This window comes from Trematomus bernacchii, unplaced genomic scaffold, assembly GCF_902827165.1.
Source record: "Trematomus bernacchii unplaced genomic scaffold, fTreBer1.1, whole genome shotgun sequence".
Taxonomy (NCBI): Eukaryota; Metazoa; Chordata; class Actinopteri; order Perciformes; family Nototheniidae; genus Trematomus; species Trematomus bernacchii.
The window spans coordinates 596,150-616,142 of record NW_022987575.1 but is presented as its reverse complement, the minus strand read 5'-3'; the positions used below and the strand labels follow the sequence as shown (position 1 = coordinate 616,142).

General features: G+C 39.9%; 1 protein-coding gene across 2 annotated transcripts in view; it reads left to right on the top strand.

The window, feature by feature from the left end:
* Positions 1-19,993, top strand: part of pot1 (protection of telomeres 1 homolog) — a 95,092-nt gene that overhangs the window by 36,630 nt on the left and 38,469 nt on the right. For both annotated transcript variants that reach the window (XM_034126776.1, XM_034126775.1), the window contains exons 7-10: positions 424-550; positions 5,090-5,220; positions 6,729-7,022; positions 11,489-11,644. In XM_034126776.1, the coding sequence (XP_033982667.1) occupies positions 424-550; positions 5,090-5,220; positions 6,729-7,022; positions 11,489-11,644 (708 nt within the window). The remainder of the gene's footprint in view (positions 1-423; positions 551-5,089; positions 5,221-6,728; positions 7,023-11,488; positions 11,645-19,993) is intronic.

The window sequence follows — 19,993 nt, the reverse complement described above, 5'->3', positions numbered from 1 at the left end:
TGTTAGAGAGTGTGTGTTAGAGAGTGTGTGTAGAGAGTGTGTGTTAGAGAGTGTGTGTTAGAGAGTGTGTGGTAGAGAGTGTGTGGTAGAGAGTGTGTGTGTGTTAGAGAGTGTGTGTAGTGTAGGTCTTGTTTCTGTCAGGATGCTTCATGTCAGCTCCCAGCTGTTTGAGAGCCATCTCTCTCCACAGATCTCACTTTCTCTTGATGATATAGAGACTGTCACTGATAACAGTCTTTAGACCTCACACCTTGTAAAAATTGGGACCATATTTTTCTTTACACTTGGTCCACTTGAACTGATAAACTGACTCTTAAAACCCAGCGTTAAAGAATCTGAAGTATCTCTTGAGCATGCTAACAGTATTGTGTTAAAGCCGGCATTAGCATAGCGTGCTAATATAAGCTGTGTGTTCCTCCTCAGGTTTCCAGGAAGACAAAGGTTCCTAAATATACGTACGTGGGACTGGGAGACCTGACGGCTGGATCTGTGGTGAACGTGTACGGAGTGGTGGTCTTCTTCAAGCAGCCGTTCAAGACCCGAGGCACAGGTCAGTGTGCAAGCTGAGATAAGATGGACTTGACATGTGGAAACAGTTCAATAAGTTTGTTTCTCGAAAAGTCTTATAGATCAGGGGTTCTCAAACTTTTTGTTTACGCGGACCACTATTTATTATCAAGGATTTTCGCGGACCAACTCGTATGCAAACCGTAAAAATAAGTACATATATAAACGTAGTGTTAAAGGGGACCTATCATGCAAAATGCACTTTCTGATGTCTTTTCTACATAAATATGTGTCCCCGGTGTGTCAGGGAACTCACGCAGCGTCAGAAAATAAAACCCTCTCTCTTTTCCTCCGTACCCAAATCTCTAAAAACGGGGCTACAACGGAGCTGATCCAGATTTGCGTCCGATATGACGTAATATCTGAAATGTGGACCCACGGCCCGATCAGAAAGTTGCTATCAGAAACAATGCCCGACTGTTTTGGACGTAATATGGTCGGTGTTTACATTAGCATCGCTAACACTCAGAGCTAACCTTTACTGGAGAGCATGTGTGTGAAGAAGCAGGAAATAAAAAGGAACTCACCTTGTGGTATAACCGGCAAGAGAGAAAGCCTTTGAGCTCCATACTGTTTCAGAAAGAATCCTTGATAATCCATGATATGGCGTTTCATCACGGTAGAATCAGAGTAATGAATAATGAGAGTGAGTCAGAGGCATCTACAAGCCAGATTCCAATATTGACGGCGAAGATTAGCTGGTTTTAGGCTCTCGTTAGCCAGTGTCTCGTAGCACAGAACGCATACTGGCAAAGGCTCATCTTCAGTGCCTGTGGAGGTAAATCCCACTTCCCATTGTACTTTCTCTTAATCTTCCCTTTCTCTCTTCAGAGAACCTGATGCTAGCCACCGATCCATGTTTGTGGTTTTGCACGCGCACACGTAACCATGGGTAACCAGTGGTGAAATGAAGTGTTGTCCATAATTAACAATAACAAATATCTGCGTTTTAACACTACGTTTTTATATGTACTTGTTTTTACAGTTTGCATATGAGGTGGTCCGCGAAATTCTTTGATAATAAAAAGTGTGGTCCGCGGACCACAGTTTGAGAACCGCTAGGGCTGTGCGATTATGGCAAAAATCATAATCACGATTATTTTGGTCAATAATTGATATCACGATTATTAAATACCATTATTCATTGACTTTGAAAACATCCATTTATTGAACTTTTAAATACTAATAATAATTTGAACAGTATCTTTTTAACTTTTGATTTCCCTGAACGTATAATTCAACTGAAAAACCAATACATAAATAAATTAAATAAATGATACATTTATATCTACATTTAAATAAATAATATCAAAAATAATAAATACCAATAAACAAGATCAACAAATATTTGGAGCGCACTTCAACAAGCTACTAAACATATGTAAATATGATAAATACAAATAAATTAGACTAAAATACATTTGATCAAATATGTTGCAGTGCACTGTCACAACCTAGCAAAGCAAAATAATCGTTTTTTTCGATTATGTTGTTTTTCGTAATTGTGGCAGGCCAAAATCGTAATTGCGATTAAAATACGATTAATTGCACAGCCCTAAGAACCGCTGTAATAGATAAGAGTGCAAACAAAGAGTTTACGGGGCTGCTAGCTGCTCTGTGAGGCTGCACTTGGACACAGAGGTGCTTTGAACTAAATGCTAACATAGCATGCTAACATGTTCACAGTTCACACTTACATACTGATTATGAAAGATATGTCAACCATGTTCAGCATCTTCAATTTCCTAGTCCTAATTTCATAAAAAATAACAGTTTTAGCAAAAGGATATTGTAAATCATAAACGAAAGGCATGGTGTTCTCACATAATCAGGTAGCTCTTTCTCCACAAAGCCATCTTTTTTTTTTTGACGATCCGTTGAGTCGTATTTTTCAAAACAAAAGTCACAGTATTTTGAGAATTACATTAAAAAAGAGAATTTAATATTTATAAACATGAATATTTGATCATTTTAGTTCAACATTTATTTTTTTTGTTCATAAAAAATATTGTTTTTACAGTTTCTTTCTTAATTTTACAACATTTTGAAGTAGTTTTTTCTTAATATCCATCCAAAAGCCAGTTTATTGTTATGTTAAAGTATAATAAACTAAAGAGCAGTCACTATTTTTTAAAACATAGGGAAACTGGATAACCCGTTTTCAGGACCATGGACAGAGACGTTAATAACCTTTTCCTCTGAGCGAGATTTCTTTAGCGTTTCTTTAAAAATGTAAGAAAGATTGATAGTCATCGGGTAAAGAGAGCCAAACACATAAACCACATCACCTCCTCTGAGACAGAAAATGAGAGAAATTCATTCCATGAAGCGATTTATAAGATGGATCAGCGGAGAGAGAGCAGACGCAGTTTGGTTTGGATGGAAATATCTCACATTATTCATAAGACACACTCAGAAAGGTGTGAAGAGGCATATCAACATATTTTCAGTTTGTGTTGATGGTCCAATAATAGATGTCTGGGTTTTAAACAGGCTTTAAAAACGTCAGTTCTTTTTGGCATCACACAGGAAGGTGCTTTTTAAAGAGGCACTATTCTGCTTTTCCCCCTCTCCTGTAGTCTGTTCTATAGGTTTTAGTGCATGTAAATGGTCTGCAAAGGCTAAAGTCCCCGTGTTCTCGTCTGAAACGCCTCCATTGGACTCCTTTGTTTACTTCTTGAACATAGTGACATCCCTACGTAACACTCACATTCCTGTTGGCTAGCTCTCCAACACATTAGTATACATGATAGACTAAGGGGGCGGGACATCTCTAAGCGGTTGACCAATCACAACAGAGCCGGCAAGCTAATTAGTCAGAGCTGATTGTGTGTGTGTGTGTGTGTGTGTGTGTGTGTGTGTGTGTGTGTGTGTGTGTGTGTGTGTGTGTGTGTGTGTGTGTGTGTGTGTGTGTGTGTGTGTGTGTGTGTGTGTGTGTGTGTGTGTGTGTGTGTGTGTGTGTGTGTGTGTGTGTGTGTGTGTGTGTGTGTGTGTGTGTGTGTGTGTGTGTGTGTGTGTGTGTGTGTGTGTGTGTGTGTGTGTGTGTGTGTGTGTGTGTGTGTGTGTGTGTGTGTGTGTGTGTGTGTGTGTGTGTGTGTGTGTGTGTGTGTGTGTGTGTGTGTGTGTGTGTGTGTGTGTGTGTGTGTGTGTGTGTGTGTGTGTGTGTTGATGAAGAAAAAGCAGCATTCAGGCTGGAAACTTTGTCATTTTTGTGGATCCTTCAGGCGTCTTTTAGAGTAAACACAGATATTACTATAATCCATCTGATCAGAGAGAGACACACACACACACTGTCAGATAGATACATGCGCATATGTGTATTTACAGGATATATGTGTGTGTTTATCAACAGATTCAGCTGACGGTTTCATTTTCATTCCATCAATCATTTCTTCCCTCTTTCGGGTCTATCTCTGAAAGCAAACACAGAAAGTGGATCCATCGTCAGTTCAACCGGCACGCTACATTTGAGCATCCTGTACTGTATATTCAAAACAGCTGCATTTATGGGAAATACAGCAGGTTCAAATGACCGAAGTCTGACATTGGATGGCTTTTTCCGGCCGAACAAAGTCAGGTTTGACTCAACCAATGGTTTTTTTAAGACACAATTTGTCAGGGAATATTAAATCCTCAATTAAATCAATTGGTGCCGTGTTTAATATCAACCAAGAAGCAAATATTAAGAAGAAAATTGATGGAGGGTTATGATCCCGTTTCCTTCAGCTACATCTCTTACTTTATTTACATGATTCATCTTGTTAACCTTTCCCAAGGTGTGCCATTTCCAAATCCATTCACAGTGAAATCAAGTCAGAATTGAAAAGCCTTTTAAGTCTGAATATGTACTTTTATGTTTATGATAAACTCAGACCTGTGCTTTATCCTTAAAGTGGACCTATCATGCTATATTTGAATAATATAGTGTAGGACCATATAAGGCATATTTATACTTTTTTTTTTTCAAAATATCAAACAGATCATGCATTTTAGCCATGCCTCATTTTGCTCAATATGACATCTTTTAGCTCTGTTTGTGCAAGGGCTGATTCAGTGAGAACAGCACCATCTACAGGCCTGGCATATGTACTACAGCGTCTCCAGCACTTTTGAACGGCAATGGCCGTGGCTGTCTCCTCCTGATTGGTGGAGTTGGCCCAATAGCCGTAGCGCCACCGTCCTGACGTCAGGACAGTGTTCAAATCTGGATCAGTTTTTATCAGATCCGTTGCAGCCCCTTTTTTAGAGATTTGGGTATGGAGGAAAATAGAGAGGGTTGTGTTTTCTGACACTTGGTGAGTTCCCTGGAACACCGGGGACACATATTCATGTAGAAAAGACGTACAAAAGTGCATTTTGCATGATAGGTCCCCTTTAAAGTTGAATTGTACGTCCTTCATCCCAAACACGTACGCGTAGAGCTTCATATTCTTAGTATTTTTTAAGCTTGTCCGTACAGTTTTCAGTATTTGTCGCTCTTATCTCTGAGCGTTTTGACCACAGGAAGTTTTCCCCTCCTCAGATTTCTGCTCCAGCCTGAAGATCACCGATCAGTCCAACGAGAAGATCAGCTGCAGCATCTTCTGCGAGAAGCTGGAGGACCATCCCAAGATCTACCAGATCGGAGACATCGTCCGCCTGCACAGAGTCAAGGTCACGCACATGAGTTCTTTCAGTCTCCATGTCTTGTGTTTGGCGAGTTAAAGGTCACCTATTATGCAAAATCCACTTCCTCATGTCTCTTCTACATCAACATGTGTCCCCTCTTCTTCATGTCTCTTCTACATCAGCATGTGTCCCCTCTTCTTCATGTCTCTTCTACATCAACATGTGTCCCCTCTTCTCCATGTCTCCTCTACATCAACATGTGTCCCCTCTTCTTCATGTCTCTTCTACATCAACATGTGTCCCCTCTTCTTCATGTCTCTTCTACATCAACATGTGTCCCCTCTTCTTCATGTCTCTTCTACATCAACATGTGTCCCCTCTTCTTCATGTCTCTTCTACATCAACATGTGTCCCCTCTTCTTCATGTCTCTTCTACATCAACATGTGTCCCCTCTTCTTCATGTCTCTTCTACATCAACATGTGTCCCCTCTTCTTCATGTCTCTTCTACATCAACATGTGTCCCCTCTTCTTCATGTCTCTTCTACATCAACATGTGTCCCCTCTTCTTCATGTCTCCTCTACATCAACATGTGTCCCCTCTTCTTCATGTCTCTTCTACATCAACATGTGTCCCCTCTTCTTCATGTCTCCTCTACATCAACATGTGTCCCCTCTTCTTCATGTCTCTTCTACATCAACATGTGTCCCCTCTTCTTCATGTCTCTTCTTCATCAACATGTGTCCCCTCTTCTTCATGTCTCTTCTACATCAACATGTGTCCCCTCTTCTTCATGTCTCTTCTACATCAACATGTGTCCCCTCTTCTTCATGTCTCTTCTACATCAACATGTGTCCCCTCTTCTTCATGTCTCTTCTACATCACCATGTGTCCCCTCTTCTTCATGTCTCTTCTACATCAACATGTGTCCCCTCTTCTTCATGTCTCTTCTTCATCAACATGTGTCCCCTCTGTGGAAAGAGACTCTGAAAGTTTCAGGAACAAAGATTCTCTCTCTTTTTGTCCTGATCCATTTCTATAAAAACCTGTCTGAAAATGAGCTGATCAGATTTTGGCCACTTTGTGATGTCATAATGATTTGTTGTCTTGTGTAACCATTAGCCAATCACCAACCAAGGTAACCCCCCCCCAATTTATCACCTGAATCTCCTCCTAGAGCACCATTGAGTTCTTTGTAACCAAATCTCTCTCAGAGGGGCGTGGGGAGGGGTTCCTTATTTTCATCTAAAGTAACAGACAGAGAATCAGCGCTTTTGAAACAGGGCTGAAACAGAGGGGATTATGGGTAATGCTGCAATGATCTGTTTGGTGTTTGGAGCCAAACACTTCAGAGACATGTTTGTATATATCTGAGACCTATAATATATTGATGAACATTAGTAGGGGACCTTTAATATATGAAAAGCAGGAATAAAAACATCCCAAGTCCACTAGCAATGACAACAACAAAAAAGGAAATACACAATGACACGATAAGACAGAAACAGAAAACCCCTAAGAGGGATGAATGATTTTAACATTTCTCCTCACAGGTGCAGTTATTCAACAGCTCCATGACGCTGGTAAAAACGTTCGGTTTCTCCGTGATGGCGTTTGACGGAGCGGTGGGGGGGTCGATGGAGCCGCGGACCTCCAGCCGCTCCTTCAGCTTCGACCAGGAGGACCGGAAGAGGGTGGAGGAGCTGCGATCCTGGGCTTCAGACCAGTCCCTCCTCCCCCCATCTCCCACAATGCCTCTGTGTGACGTCCAGCCCAAAGCGTACTTCGACCTGACCTGCCAGCTGCTGGCCAAAGCCCCCATCGACTCCACCTGCACGCTGCTCAGGGTGAGAGGCACTTCAAACGCTTTATTCACATATGCACAGCTACAGGGTAGATATGTGTTGGGAAAACACTGAATGTCCTCTTCCAATCTGAGAGTAACATGATAACAAAGGTATCCCAAGTGTAGCTGTGTACATGACAGGATGTGTGATTACCTAGAAGAGCATCAGGACTGTTTTAGGCAGATGATAGCTATGTGATTAACATGATGATTCAGCCTCTATGGAGATAGACATATGACAAGCATGATGATTTCTGACGTGGAGCTAATCTGAAGTAAACATTGAATACTGCTTTCTATTCCTCCATCTTGTGACTGTGTAACTCCCTCTCTTGGATATCAGCATGTGAAGGACACTGTTCAGGAACTAGTTGATGCTCTGTATGTGATGACTACTTCCATTCTGGAGAGGATCACAAATACATGGATCCTGAGATTGAAGCTCAAGCCGGTGACGAGTGATTATTAACATTTTTAAGTATTCAGAGAAAGTCAGAATTTTGAGAAAAAAGTCAGAATTTTGAGAAAAAAGTCAGAATTTTGAGGAAAAAGTCAGAATTTTGAGGAAAAAGTCAGAATTTTGAGGAAAAAGTCAGAATTTTGAGGAAAAAGTCAGAATTTTGAGTTTTTGAGGAAAAAGTCAGAGTTTTGAGATTTTGAGAAAAAAGTCCGAATTTTGAGTTTTTTAGGAAAACTCAGTATTTTGTACACGACAGGATGTATGATTACCTAGAAGAACCGGTATTCCTCCATCTTGTGACTGTGTAACTCCCTCTCTTGGATATCAGCATGTGAAGGACACTGTTCAGGAACTAGTTGATGCTCTGTATGTGATGACTGCTTCCATTCTGGAGAGGATCACAGATACATGGATCCTGAGATTGAAGCTCAAGCCGGTCACGAGTGATATTTTTCTAACAATATGTAATCAAAATCTTAAGTCCCAGGCTCCTCCAACAAGGCAATGTAGATATAAAACAAATTAAAAAACAATCGAAATAGTGCAAGAAGAAACTGTTGCAAGATTAATGTGCACTGAAGGAGTCTTTAACAACTTAAAAAAAGTCATTATAGCTGATTTTGCATTTCTACAGGGTAATGGGTCAGGTTGCATTTTTTTATTATATCACGTGTGGATTTTCCAAATGGTTTTTTGTGTGAAAAAAATCAAACACATGTCTCTGTGTTTACACTGCGGCGTCGTTTTAGCTTCTCTAGAGGCAGTTATTTGTTCTTACAGTCTTGTTTTTATTACCAAGAGTCCCCTGCTCTTTCTCATATTGTTGATGTCAATGTATCTTAACATCTTCCCTGCTTTGATTTGGAAACTGTAATCGTATTGTATTTCCCTTTTGGAATAATGGAGCGGTTTGCCTTCCTCCGTCTGATTGTAAACGCTCCTCACAGTCAGGAGTCCTCAGAGGGACGACATCTCGTTTTTCTTTTTTAACCTGAGCTGTTTCAGCAGCCTCCTCAGTTTTCAGAGCGCAGACGAGGCAGTAAGTGCTGCTGGTTTCCTGCCAGAGAGGCTGATGGAGGAGATACATGTGAGCACAGATCTGGCTCTCACTGCTGGTCTGCTGCCAGTCTGTAAAGCTGCTGTTACACAACAACCAATCATCACAGTTTATTACACTGAGAACAGATATTTATACCTTTCCTAAAGCACCTCAGATCAGCATCAGCTGAGAGTTTGTGAAGCATTGATTGCCCTTAAAGGTCCCCTATTATACTGTTTCTCATCAATATATTATAGGTCTCAGATACAAACATGTCTCTGAAGTGTTTGGCTCCAAACACCAAACAGATCATTGCAGCATCCCATAATCCCCTCTGTTTCAGCCCTGTTCCAAAAGTGCTGATTCTCTGTCTGTTACTTTAGATGAAAATAAGGAGCCCCTCCCCACGCCCCTCTGAGAGAGATTTGGTTAAAAAGAACACAATGGTGCTCTAGGAGGAGATTCAGGTGATAAGGTGTGGGGGGGGGGGGGGGGGTTACCTTGGTTGGTGATTGGCTAATGGTTACACAAGACAAAACATCGTTATGACATCACAAAGTGGCCAAAATCTGATCAGCTCATTTTCAGACAGGTTTTTATAGAAATGGATCAGGACAAAAAGAGAGAGAATCTTTGTTCCTGAAACTTTCAGAGTCTCTTTCCACAGAGGGGACACATGTTGATGAAGAAGAGACATGAAGAAGAGGGGACACATGTTGATGAAGAAGAGACATGAAGAAGAGGGGACACATGGTGATGTAGAAGAGACATGAAGAAGAGGGGACACATGTTGATGTAGAAGAGACATGAAGAAGAGGGGACACATGTTGATGTAGAAGAGACATGAAGAAGAGGGGACACATGTTGATGAAGAAGAGACATGAAGAAGAGGGGACACATGGTGATGTAGAAGAGACATGAAGAAGAGGGGACACATGTTGATGTAGAAGAGACATGAAGAAGAGGGGACACATGTTGATGTAGAAAAGACATGGAAAAGTGGAATTTGCATGATAGGTGACGAATGATATGAAAGGTCTCTTATTATACTATTTGTAGGCGTATATTATAGGTCTCAGATATATAAAAAAACATGTTTATGAAGTGTTTTGCTCAAAATACCAAACGGAATACCCATTGTAGCCTCATACCCCTCTATTTCAGCCCTGTTAGAGAAGTGCTGATTCTGGGTCCGTAGCATTAAAAAAATATATATATATTTGATGGATCAGCTCCGTTGTTCCCCCGTTTTTTAGAGATTTGGGTACGGAGGAAAAGAGAGAGTTTTATTTTCGGACACTTTGTGAGTCTCCTGACACACCGGGGACGCATATCAAAAAGACATGAAAAAGTACATTTTGCATGATAGGAGACCTTTAAACACATCTAACAGTGATGCTCTATATGTAATATTAGAGCCTGTTCACATCAGAATCAAGAATAAGGCTGTTCAATATTATTTATGACGGAGACTTACTTGCAACACATTTTAAGGGCTAATGGGCTTGGCAATATATCAATATTTTATGGAACTTAACTTGATATAAGACTAGATATCTTCTTAGATTTTGAATATCGTATTATCATAAGTTATTTCCTGGTTGTAAGTGATGTCATTTTCTGAATTTACCAAACTGTTGAAGCTCTTTTATAATTGGCCATTACTTAGACATCATATCCACATTACTGATAATGATAACTTGTCACATTTCTCATTGTGGTAGTATTTTATAAAAGCACCAAACCTACAACGCCGTCACAATGTCTAAATCGAGGTATTTCATTAAAAAAATGGACCCCATGCCTGTGGAAGATCCAAAATGATCTGGGTTTTTTTTGTTCTTGAGACTGAGGTCGTTTTAGCCTCATGCACAACTGAGAAACTATTATGGTAATTGACGGGGTCCCGCCTCCAACACTTACTCAGTTCTCTTCAGAGAGGGCAAAGTACACACATGCTTTACTCAAGTAGAAGTACAGATACTCGTGTTTAAAAATACTGTGGTAAAAGTAGAAGTACTGACTAAACTTCTTTACTCAAGTCAAAGTAAAGAGGGCTTTGAAATGTACTTCAGTAAAAAGTACCCATAACTAGCAGCTGTTTTAAAGAGTACCTGACCTCCCTTTATATTAATAGAACAATAATGTCATTGTTAGCTAATGAATGTTTCCATGCTGAACAACGGCAACATGACAACGTTTTCATTGGTCCCTCTTCTTTAGAGAAGACCAGGAAATGATGGATACACGGATCGTGTTCAAATCAATAGGCACGCAATGACTCTAAAGAATAATGATCACGCCACCAAACACACATTCAAACTAAAGGAACCAGCCTGTTTGGAAAATGTGAGAAGTAGAAAGTACAGGTATTTGTGTTCAACATGTAAGAAGTAGAAAGTACAGGTATTTGTGTTCAACATGTAAGAAGTAGAAAGTACAGGTATTTGTGTTCAACATGTAAGAAGTAGAAAGTACAGGTATTTGTGTTCAAAATGTAAGAAGTAGAAAGTACAGGTATTTGTGTACAACATGGAAGAAGTAGAAAGTACAGGTATTTGTGTTCAAAATGTAAGAAGTAGAAAGTACAGGTATTTGTGTTCAAAATGTAAGAAGTAGAAAGTACAGGTATTTGTGTTCAACATGTAAGAAGTAGAAAGTACAGGTATTTGTGATCAACATGTAAGAAGTAGAAAGTACAGGTATTTGTGTTCAACATGTAAGAAGTAGAAAGTACAGGTATTTGTGTTCAACATGTAAGAAGTAGAAAGTACAGGTATTTGGGTTCAAAATGTAAGAAGTAGAAAGTAAAAACTCCTCAGAAAAATAAGTAGTGGAGTAAAGTACAGATACCAGAAACATGTACTTAAGTACAGTAACGAAGTATTTGTACTCCACTACCTCCCACCTCTGGTTCTCTTTATACATCGATGCCCTGGAGTCTTACTGTCCTGTGTTTTGTCTCCAGGTGTGGGACGGGACCAGGAGTGCTCACACTCTGCTGAAGGTGATCGTGGAGCCTGACGCCACGGAGGGACCGTCCTCTTTCCCCCCGGAGAGAGAGAGGCTCATCGCAAACATCCTCGCCTACGACAACCACGTGGAGTACGCTCGGCAGCTGAAGGTCAGAGCAACACAATATCTTACAAAGGCTTGAGTTCATAGTTTAATATCATTCCTCCCAGTGGCCATTAAACTCTTCACCCTTCAGTAGAGGGAACTGAGAACTTCCACACCAACACTATGTGCAATATAAATATCATTACCATCATTACAAAACACTCGCTGCTATATAACATGTGCAATATCATTATTATTAATAATGTTCTATAATAACATGCGAATAAAAAACGTATCTGCCAATACGTTTTTTGCACTACTAAATAGTGTTCATATTTACATCATTATGTGACCGTCTCTGTTTCCTGTAGATATTTAATTGCTCTTTTTACTGCACTGTTAGTGTTCAGTTTTATTATTATGCTGCTGTGTTTATTGTATTTTTGTAACTCTGGCACAACAATTCTTAACTTATCTTATCTCTCTTATCTTTATTAAGATATTATTATTTCACGAATATTCCTTACTGAAGAGAGTTCATACAACATTTGACCAAATGCCTCTTGCATTAACGTCAAACAGATCAGGATATTCACAACATATTTTGGTCAGGATGACGCTATATTACACTTACTTTATCTGACGCTTTTATCTAAAGCAACTTACGAAAAGGGAAATCAGCTATAAGGTTACAAACTCAAAACAGCAAGAAGCAAGCAGGCACATCAGCTTCAAAAAAGCCTTTTAAGTTGTCAATACGAAAGTGTTTTTTTTGTATTATTCATATATTTTAATTTGCCATGGTGCTTTCAAAACAAAGCTTTTCAGTCTGTGATGCTCAGAACAGATGCACTGCTCGGAAATTAATGAAACATTCTCGCTTTTCTGTTTCTGTAATATACTTTTCGAAGGCTTCCTCTGTTGACTTGAATAGTTCACTAAATAAGATGTAGAGGAGAAATCTCCAACTCATACTGCTGACTCACGCTTGATCTGTTATCGATTTTTACCAATTGAATTAGTCCAACAACACAAAACCAATCTCAAAATGTTTGAATGATTGCTTGGTTTTCATGGATCACCAGAAACAGAAAGATTTGACTCTGTTTGACTTGATTTGTGTGATTTGGTGTTAATATTTTTTTAAATCAAAACTAAAAACACACTTCTCTGGCTTTCTAGTTAGAGCGGAGCACGACTCCTGACTTTTCCGTGTGTTTTATTTTTATTTTGTTTTTTTTATATATATCTGTTGTAATTTATTGTCGTTTATTGTGATTTGTAGTAATGTGTTTTTATTACATGTACAGCACATTGGCTCGACCAAAAATCTCTTTTAAATGTGCTATATAAATAAAACCTGATTTGATTTGATTTGAACATCTGGCACATATATTCAGACATGTTGAACCTATAACATGGATGTGACTCTCCACTCTTCCCACTCCCAAGAAAGGTCAGCAATACAATGCAAAAATCTTCAAATCCAGATGTTTCATTTATACCTTCAGGAACACACAAACAACAACAACCCTAAACCTTTCTAACAAAAACCAAAACCAAACAAAAGCCTATGACCTGAGCTCCTAGTGTCAAAAACATTAGAAAACAGGGTTAAAAATAACCTGCGTTTCACCCTTACTACTGCTTTTATTGTAAAACCGCTTGCATCCGTACATGATGTGTCTAACTATGATATTGAGTGTGTAAAAACAAACAAATGAAAGTCCTAAGAAGAGTTGGAGGAAGACGGCTCACAGCTTCAGTCAACATTTCTGGTAAATAAAAGATAAACCCGAGCCGGTGTGTTGAGCTCAGTGAGATTACAGCGTGAGGCGCAGAGATTGTTTCTGATGCAACCTGCTGATTGCACACGGATTTATCAGATACAACAGGAATCAGTCAGGGTTAGTTGCTCTGTTCGATGTTTGTTTGACCCTACAGGGGTGGATATTGGAGCCAGAGATGCATTAATGTTTGTTTTGAGTTGAATATGTATGAGGTGCTGGGATAGAGTCAGTTGGAAATGAAAGGCTCAGTGTTTACTGTGTTAAGAAACTGTGTACCAACGGCTGAAACTCCGTGATCAGCGTATCTTAAAATGACGGCACCACTGATCAAAGTTTTCTGTAAATGTCCAAGTCTGTTTGCATTTTATTTTCTATTAACAAGTCTTGAAACACTGCAGAGCCCTTATCATGTTTCCTTTAGTGTTTACTTACTTCCTGTCTGTCTTCTTCTGCTGTTCCCTTTAGTGTTTACTTCCTGTCTGTCTTCTTCTGCTGTTCCCTTTAGTGTTTACTTCCTGTCTGTCTTCTTCTGCTGTTCCCTTTAGTGTTTACTTCCTGTCTGTCTTCTTCTGCTGTTCCCTTTAGTGTTTACTTCCTGTCTGTCTTCTTCTGCTGTTCCCTTTAGTGTTTACTTCCTGTCTGTCTTCTTCTGCTGTTCCCTTTAATGTTTACTTCCTGTCTGTCTTCTTCTGCTGTTCCCTTTAGTGTTTACTTCCTGTCTGTCTTCTTCTGCTGTTCCCTTTAGTGTTTACTTACTTCCTGTCTGTCTGTCTTCTTCTGCTTTTCCCTTTTATGTTTACTTCCTGTCTGTCTTCTTCTGCTTTTCCCTTTAGTGTTTACTTCCTGTTTGTCTTCTTCTTCTATTGTTCCAGTTAGTGTTTACTTCCTGTCTGTCTGTCTTCTTCTATTGTTCCCGTTGTCACTACCCGATCTGCCGCCCTGCCCTATCTGCAGTGCGCATGTGCGAGATGGTCCGCCATATTGGACAACTCCGTACGGCAACTCAAATAGGACACTTGACACAGTGGCGTTTGGCAGAGCAGAAAAAGAACACTCAAAAAACCCGACAATCTTAATCTGAACGAGAGAGATGAGTTATTGTTATTACAACGTGACTTCACTATTATTTAACAACTCTTTTTATTGGGTTAAGTACATTGTCAGAATAAGTGAGAAATGGATTTAACTTCTGTTAGACAGCTATCATACTGAATACATATTTACTGTGAATGTATGCTAAAATGTATGGCATATAGCTGTCTCACAGAAGTTAAATCCATTTCATATTCTGACAATGTATTTAAACCCAAATAAAAGAACCCAATAAAAAGAGTTGTTAAATAATAGTGAAGTCACGTTGTAATAACAATAACTCATCTCTCTCGAGTTTTCTTTTTCTGCTTTGCCAAACGCCACTGTGTCAAGTGTCCTACTTGGATTGCCGTACGGAGTTGTCCAATATGGCGGACCATCTCGCACATGCGCACTGCAGATAGGGCAGGGCGGCAGATCGGGTAGTGACACCCGTTAGTGTTTACTTCCTGTCTGTCTGTCTGTCTTCCTCTGCTGTTCCCTTTAGTGTTTACTTCCTGTCTGTCTGTCTTCTTATATTGTTCCCGTTAGTGTTTATTTCCTGTCTGTCTTCTTCTATTGTTCCCGTTAGTGTTTATTTCCTGTCTGTCTGTCTTCTTCTATTGTTCCAGTTAGTGTTTACTTCCTGTCTGTCTTCTTCTATTGTTCCAGTTAGTGTTTACTTCCTGTCTGTCTTCTTCTATTGTTCCAGTTAGTGTTTACTTCCTGTCTGTCTTCTTCTATTGTTCCAGTTAGTGTTTACTTCCTGTCTGTCTTCTTCTATTGTTCCCGTTAGTGTTTACTAGTGTCTTTTATTCCTGATTTCTCAAGTCCTCTTTCCTTCTCTTGTGCTCTTATCTATACTGTGGACGTTAAATTAACCGGACTTCCTTATATGACTGAACATCTCTTGATCAGAACGTTCTCATTAGAAGAGGCCACAGATAGTTCCAAATAGACCAATCAGCATTGAGTATTCAACTGAGCAGTGTGGTAATTTAATTTAAATCATCAAATCTTAAAATCAAACTTAACCACGGACCCTCAGACTCTTGTATTGAGAGATTGATCTGTATCCACTCTTGACTTGTCCTCTCTTTACTGTACAGAACATCATTGACCTCTGTCTTCTTGTTAAACACTTATTTCTGTCTCTGTTCTACAAACTGTTTTTACTCCCAGCGCCTCCGGCTCACCTCAGATCAAACGCCTCACAATAATCAGTGTGGGTTTTAGAAAAAGATGCAATCTGAGATCTCGGTTCGCTCTTCTCCGTCTCGCATGCGTTGTTTTAGAAGTGAAACTGCAGCTTTGATCCTCTTTGCTCCTCTTATCAGCGCTGCAGACAAAGGCTCATTTACATACACTCCGCAGACTTTGCTGTCACTTCACATGAAGGAGTTTTACTTCATAAGTTATACTGTTGTTCAATAGCATGGGTGGGAGTTTCCAGTGGTAGGAAAGTGACTAAATACATGTACTTAAGTATCGTTCGTAAGTACTATTTTATAGGAATGCCTTTTTTAAAGAGTGTACGACTGCAACATTTGAAACAAATAACAAATTGAGATTATTTGTGACTGATACTTGTACTTGTATGTATTGTAAGGTATCACACTTTTTGCATTATAATATTCATTATCCTTGACAAATATTAAAGGTGGGGTAGGTAAGTTTGAGAAACCGGCTCGAGATACACTTTTTGTTATATTCCATGGAATGCTCTTAACATCCCGATAGCAATGAATATCTGAAGTGCTTTGACAAAAAATCCATAAAAAAATTCATCTGTGGAAGCCGTGGTACTGTAAAAAGCACGACCAATCATTTTAGTCGGCCCGGCTAAAATAACTGGATGGCCTACCTGCCTGTCAGCCTTCCATCTGTGCACAAACTTATCTCGTGCCCTCATTGGTCATGTGCGCGTTCGTGTGTGTTGGAGGAGGGGCTCTGTAAGGAAGTGGCAGATTTTCTCCGGTTGTGTATTTTCAAATTCTAGCGATCTCGAGCCGGTTTCTCAAACTTACCTACCCCACCTTTAAGTGTTTTTCACACTCACAGATCATATTCCAGATATATAGAAACATATATACAGCTACAAGGTTGTAAAGAGATACGTAAGCATTTAACCATAGTGTACTTACAAGTAGGTGGAACATTGATAAATACATACATGTCTAAATATGATTGAAGTTACTGTTTTTCTACATTTCAGATATCAAAATCGTGGTTACAATGCTGTTTTTCCCTCAAAAAATGGGGTTGTTTTCGGGTTTTTTGATGAGATGTATGAACAAAACCTACATGAAGAATAACCTTAGACATCATTTTGCTGTGTGTGTTGTTAAAAGGTATCGCTGCATCCACTGTGAGATGAATTTAGCATCTAAAACAGGACAAATCCTTTTTCAAGAGCGATTTCTTTCAATATGCTGTGAAGTGTGGGTGTGGGTGTGTGGGGGGTGTGTGTGTGGGGGGTGTGTGGGTGGGTGGGTGTGGGTGTGGACTGTATTGAGGAAACATCTATCTTTATCAGGACTGTAAGACATAAATCACACCGTGTTTGTCGCAGAATCGCATTGAATCACACACACACACACACACACACACACACACACACACACACACACACACACACACACACACACACACACACACACACACACTGCTGTATAGTTGTCAGTTCTGTTTTATCTGAGACAGGATTTATTACTGAGCTCTGTTGAACACATCAGACCCTAAATGCATCGTTTTAGGACAATTCACACTGACAACAGTTTTTAAGGCATTTGCTTAAGCTTATCACAGTTCAGTCACAGTTAACAGCCCACACACACTTAAAGGGAGGTAAACTTCGTGTGACCCCTTCTGTTTTATTTTTATCTGCGACTTTTTTTTTTTACCTCAACCAAAGGAAAGAGAGGATATGTTTTCAGCTCAGCTTGTTCTGTCTGTTCAGAGGAATATAAAAAACTTTGGGCACAGTTTTCATGAAACTTGGTTACACGTGCAAATTGAGAAAGTGAATCTTAGTGAGTGTATCTGGTCCTTAATTTGGAACTCATTTAAAATTGTACAAGTCCTTTTTACTGTTCCAAGCTACACCCTTCTGACATGTTTCAAAACGTTTTAACATAACTTCCTTGGCAGAGGTAAATATTATTAAGGGGGCCATATTCTCCTAATTTTCAGGTGTATATCAGTCTGTAGTGTCTCTACTTTAAAGAGTCCTCTCCTGCTGATGTTCAGGTGTATATCAGTATGTAGTGTCTCTACTTTAAAGAGAGTCCTCTCCTGCTGATGTTCAGGTGTATATCAGTATGTAGTGTCTCTACTTTAAAGAGTCCTCTCCTGCTGATGTTCAGGTGTATATCAGTATGTAGTGTCTCTACTTTAAAGAGTCCTCTCCTGCTGATGTTCAGGTGTATATCAGTATGTAGTGTCTCTACTTTAAAGAGAGTCCTCTCCTGCTGATGTTCAGGTGTATATCAGTATGTAGTGTCTCTACTTTAAAGAGTCCTCTCCTGCTGATGTTCAGGTGTATATCAGTATGTAGTGTCTCTACTTTAAAGAGTCCTCTCCTGCTGATGTTCAGGTGTATATCAGTATGTAGTGTCTCTACTTTAAAGAGTCCTCTCCTGCTGATGTTCAGGTGTATATCAGTATGTAGTGTCTCTACTTTAAAGAGTCCTCTCCTGCTGATGTTCAGGTGTATATCAGTATGTAGTGTCTCTACTTTAAAGAGTCCTCTCCTGCTGATGTTCAGGTGTATATCAGTATGTAGTGTCTCTACATGTCTCCATGCTTTAATGTTCAAAAAGCTCTTTATTTTTCTCATACTGCCTGTGCTGCAGCACCTCTTTTCACCCTCTGTCTGAAACCAGAGCCTAGTCTGCTCTGATTGGTTAGCTGGCTGGCTCTGCTGTGATTGGTCAACCGTTTAGAGATGTCCCGCCCCTTAGCACACACACAATGTGCTGGAGCTGACAAACAATCAGGCAATCAAAGCGAGCCAAGAACATAACCTCCTTGTCATAAAGGGAACATTATGAGCTTCATAAAGACAGATGGTATAGCAGGGCTGTTATTTTCTGGGACATTTCTGTATCACAATGATTTGCACCTTGCAAACACTTTCTGAACTAACAAACTGTGACTCCTTGTGATTACATGTGTCAGGTCACATCTGCACCTGCAAAGACTTAAGTACCTCCTGGAGACTTAGAAAAGTCAAGATGTTATTTATGTGCTACTCCCATAACTTCAGCAAGGATTCAAGTCTTTGAAAAGATTAAAGTGACGTGCATGCAACCAAACTCTTTTACTTAAATGCATTATAGAGACCATGGGGTCCGTCTACTTACATGCAAACCTACCATTACTGTGAATCTCAAGTGTAAATGTGAATTTTCTTTAAAGGGCCCATGTCATGGCCATTTCCACTGATCATAATTACATTGTTGAGGTATACTAAAATAGATTTATACTGTGCAATTTTCCAAACTCACATTGGTTTCGCATACAGCATCTCTGTCAAGCATGTGTATTCAGCAGTATTCACTTTCTCCACTAAACGACTCGTTGGAGCTCTTGCCCCCCCCTCCCTGTGAGCCTAGTGTGCTCCGATTGGTCAGCTCGGCCACTCTGTTCTGATTAGTCAACCACCAGAGAGGCTCCGCCCGCTTTTTTCGGGGAACATCAGTGTAATAATGGTGTCGGTACAGCCGTATATTTTATACGCTAACTAACCAAACTGTACCTACAACTGTTGTTATAGAAGAGTGTGACGGCCCCAGGGCCTTTGTGCAGGTGTGTTGCAGGTCTTACGGTGGGGTGGAGCTGAAGAGGCTAATCAGCGCGATCACGGACACCTGGCCGTAGCCGAGGTGCTATTAATCCCAGCGGCCCAGCGATTCTCTCCCCGACCACCTATCTCTGCATTTACCACAATAAATGTGCCGTGGTTTTGTAAACTCGTGTATGTCTCCTTGTCTTTCCGTTGTGGCCTACGAGCCGGTCATAACAAAGAGTAAGTTATTTTTACCTGTTATAAACTACTACTGTTTGATGAGAAATCAAATCATGGTTTGCTATATATGAATGATATGTTATAGGAGCAAATCATTCAGGGAAGAAAGGATAGGCCTACTAAGTATTTCCATTAAACTTTATTTTTAGAAATGTACAAAATGAACATAAATATACATATATACACGGTATATCATCCATTCCTCCCCGCATCTTGCCTGGGCGCAGCCGGTGCCTTTTAGCACGAGGCCTCAGTAGTAGTAGAAGTCCCGTCCCCGTCATGGATTGTCCGCCAGGATCTGGCTGGACGAAATCAAATGCAAATCACAAAATATTAGAGAAACTTAGTTGTTTTAGATTCGTTAGTAGTAGTTGTGGTAGGAGTGTGGATCTATCTAATGAACAGCTTGCCTGCTAATATGCTAACCTAGCTTTGTTTACCTTGGTAGCTAACACGATATGAACGTTAGCTTGGAGGAACGGCAACTATAATGGAGTGTAATAAAACTACTATGAACAAAAGC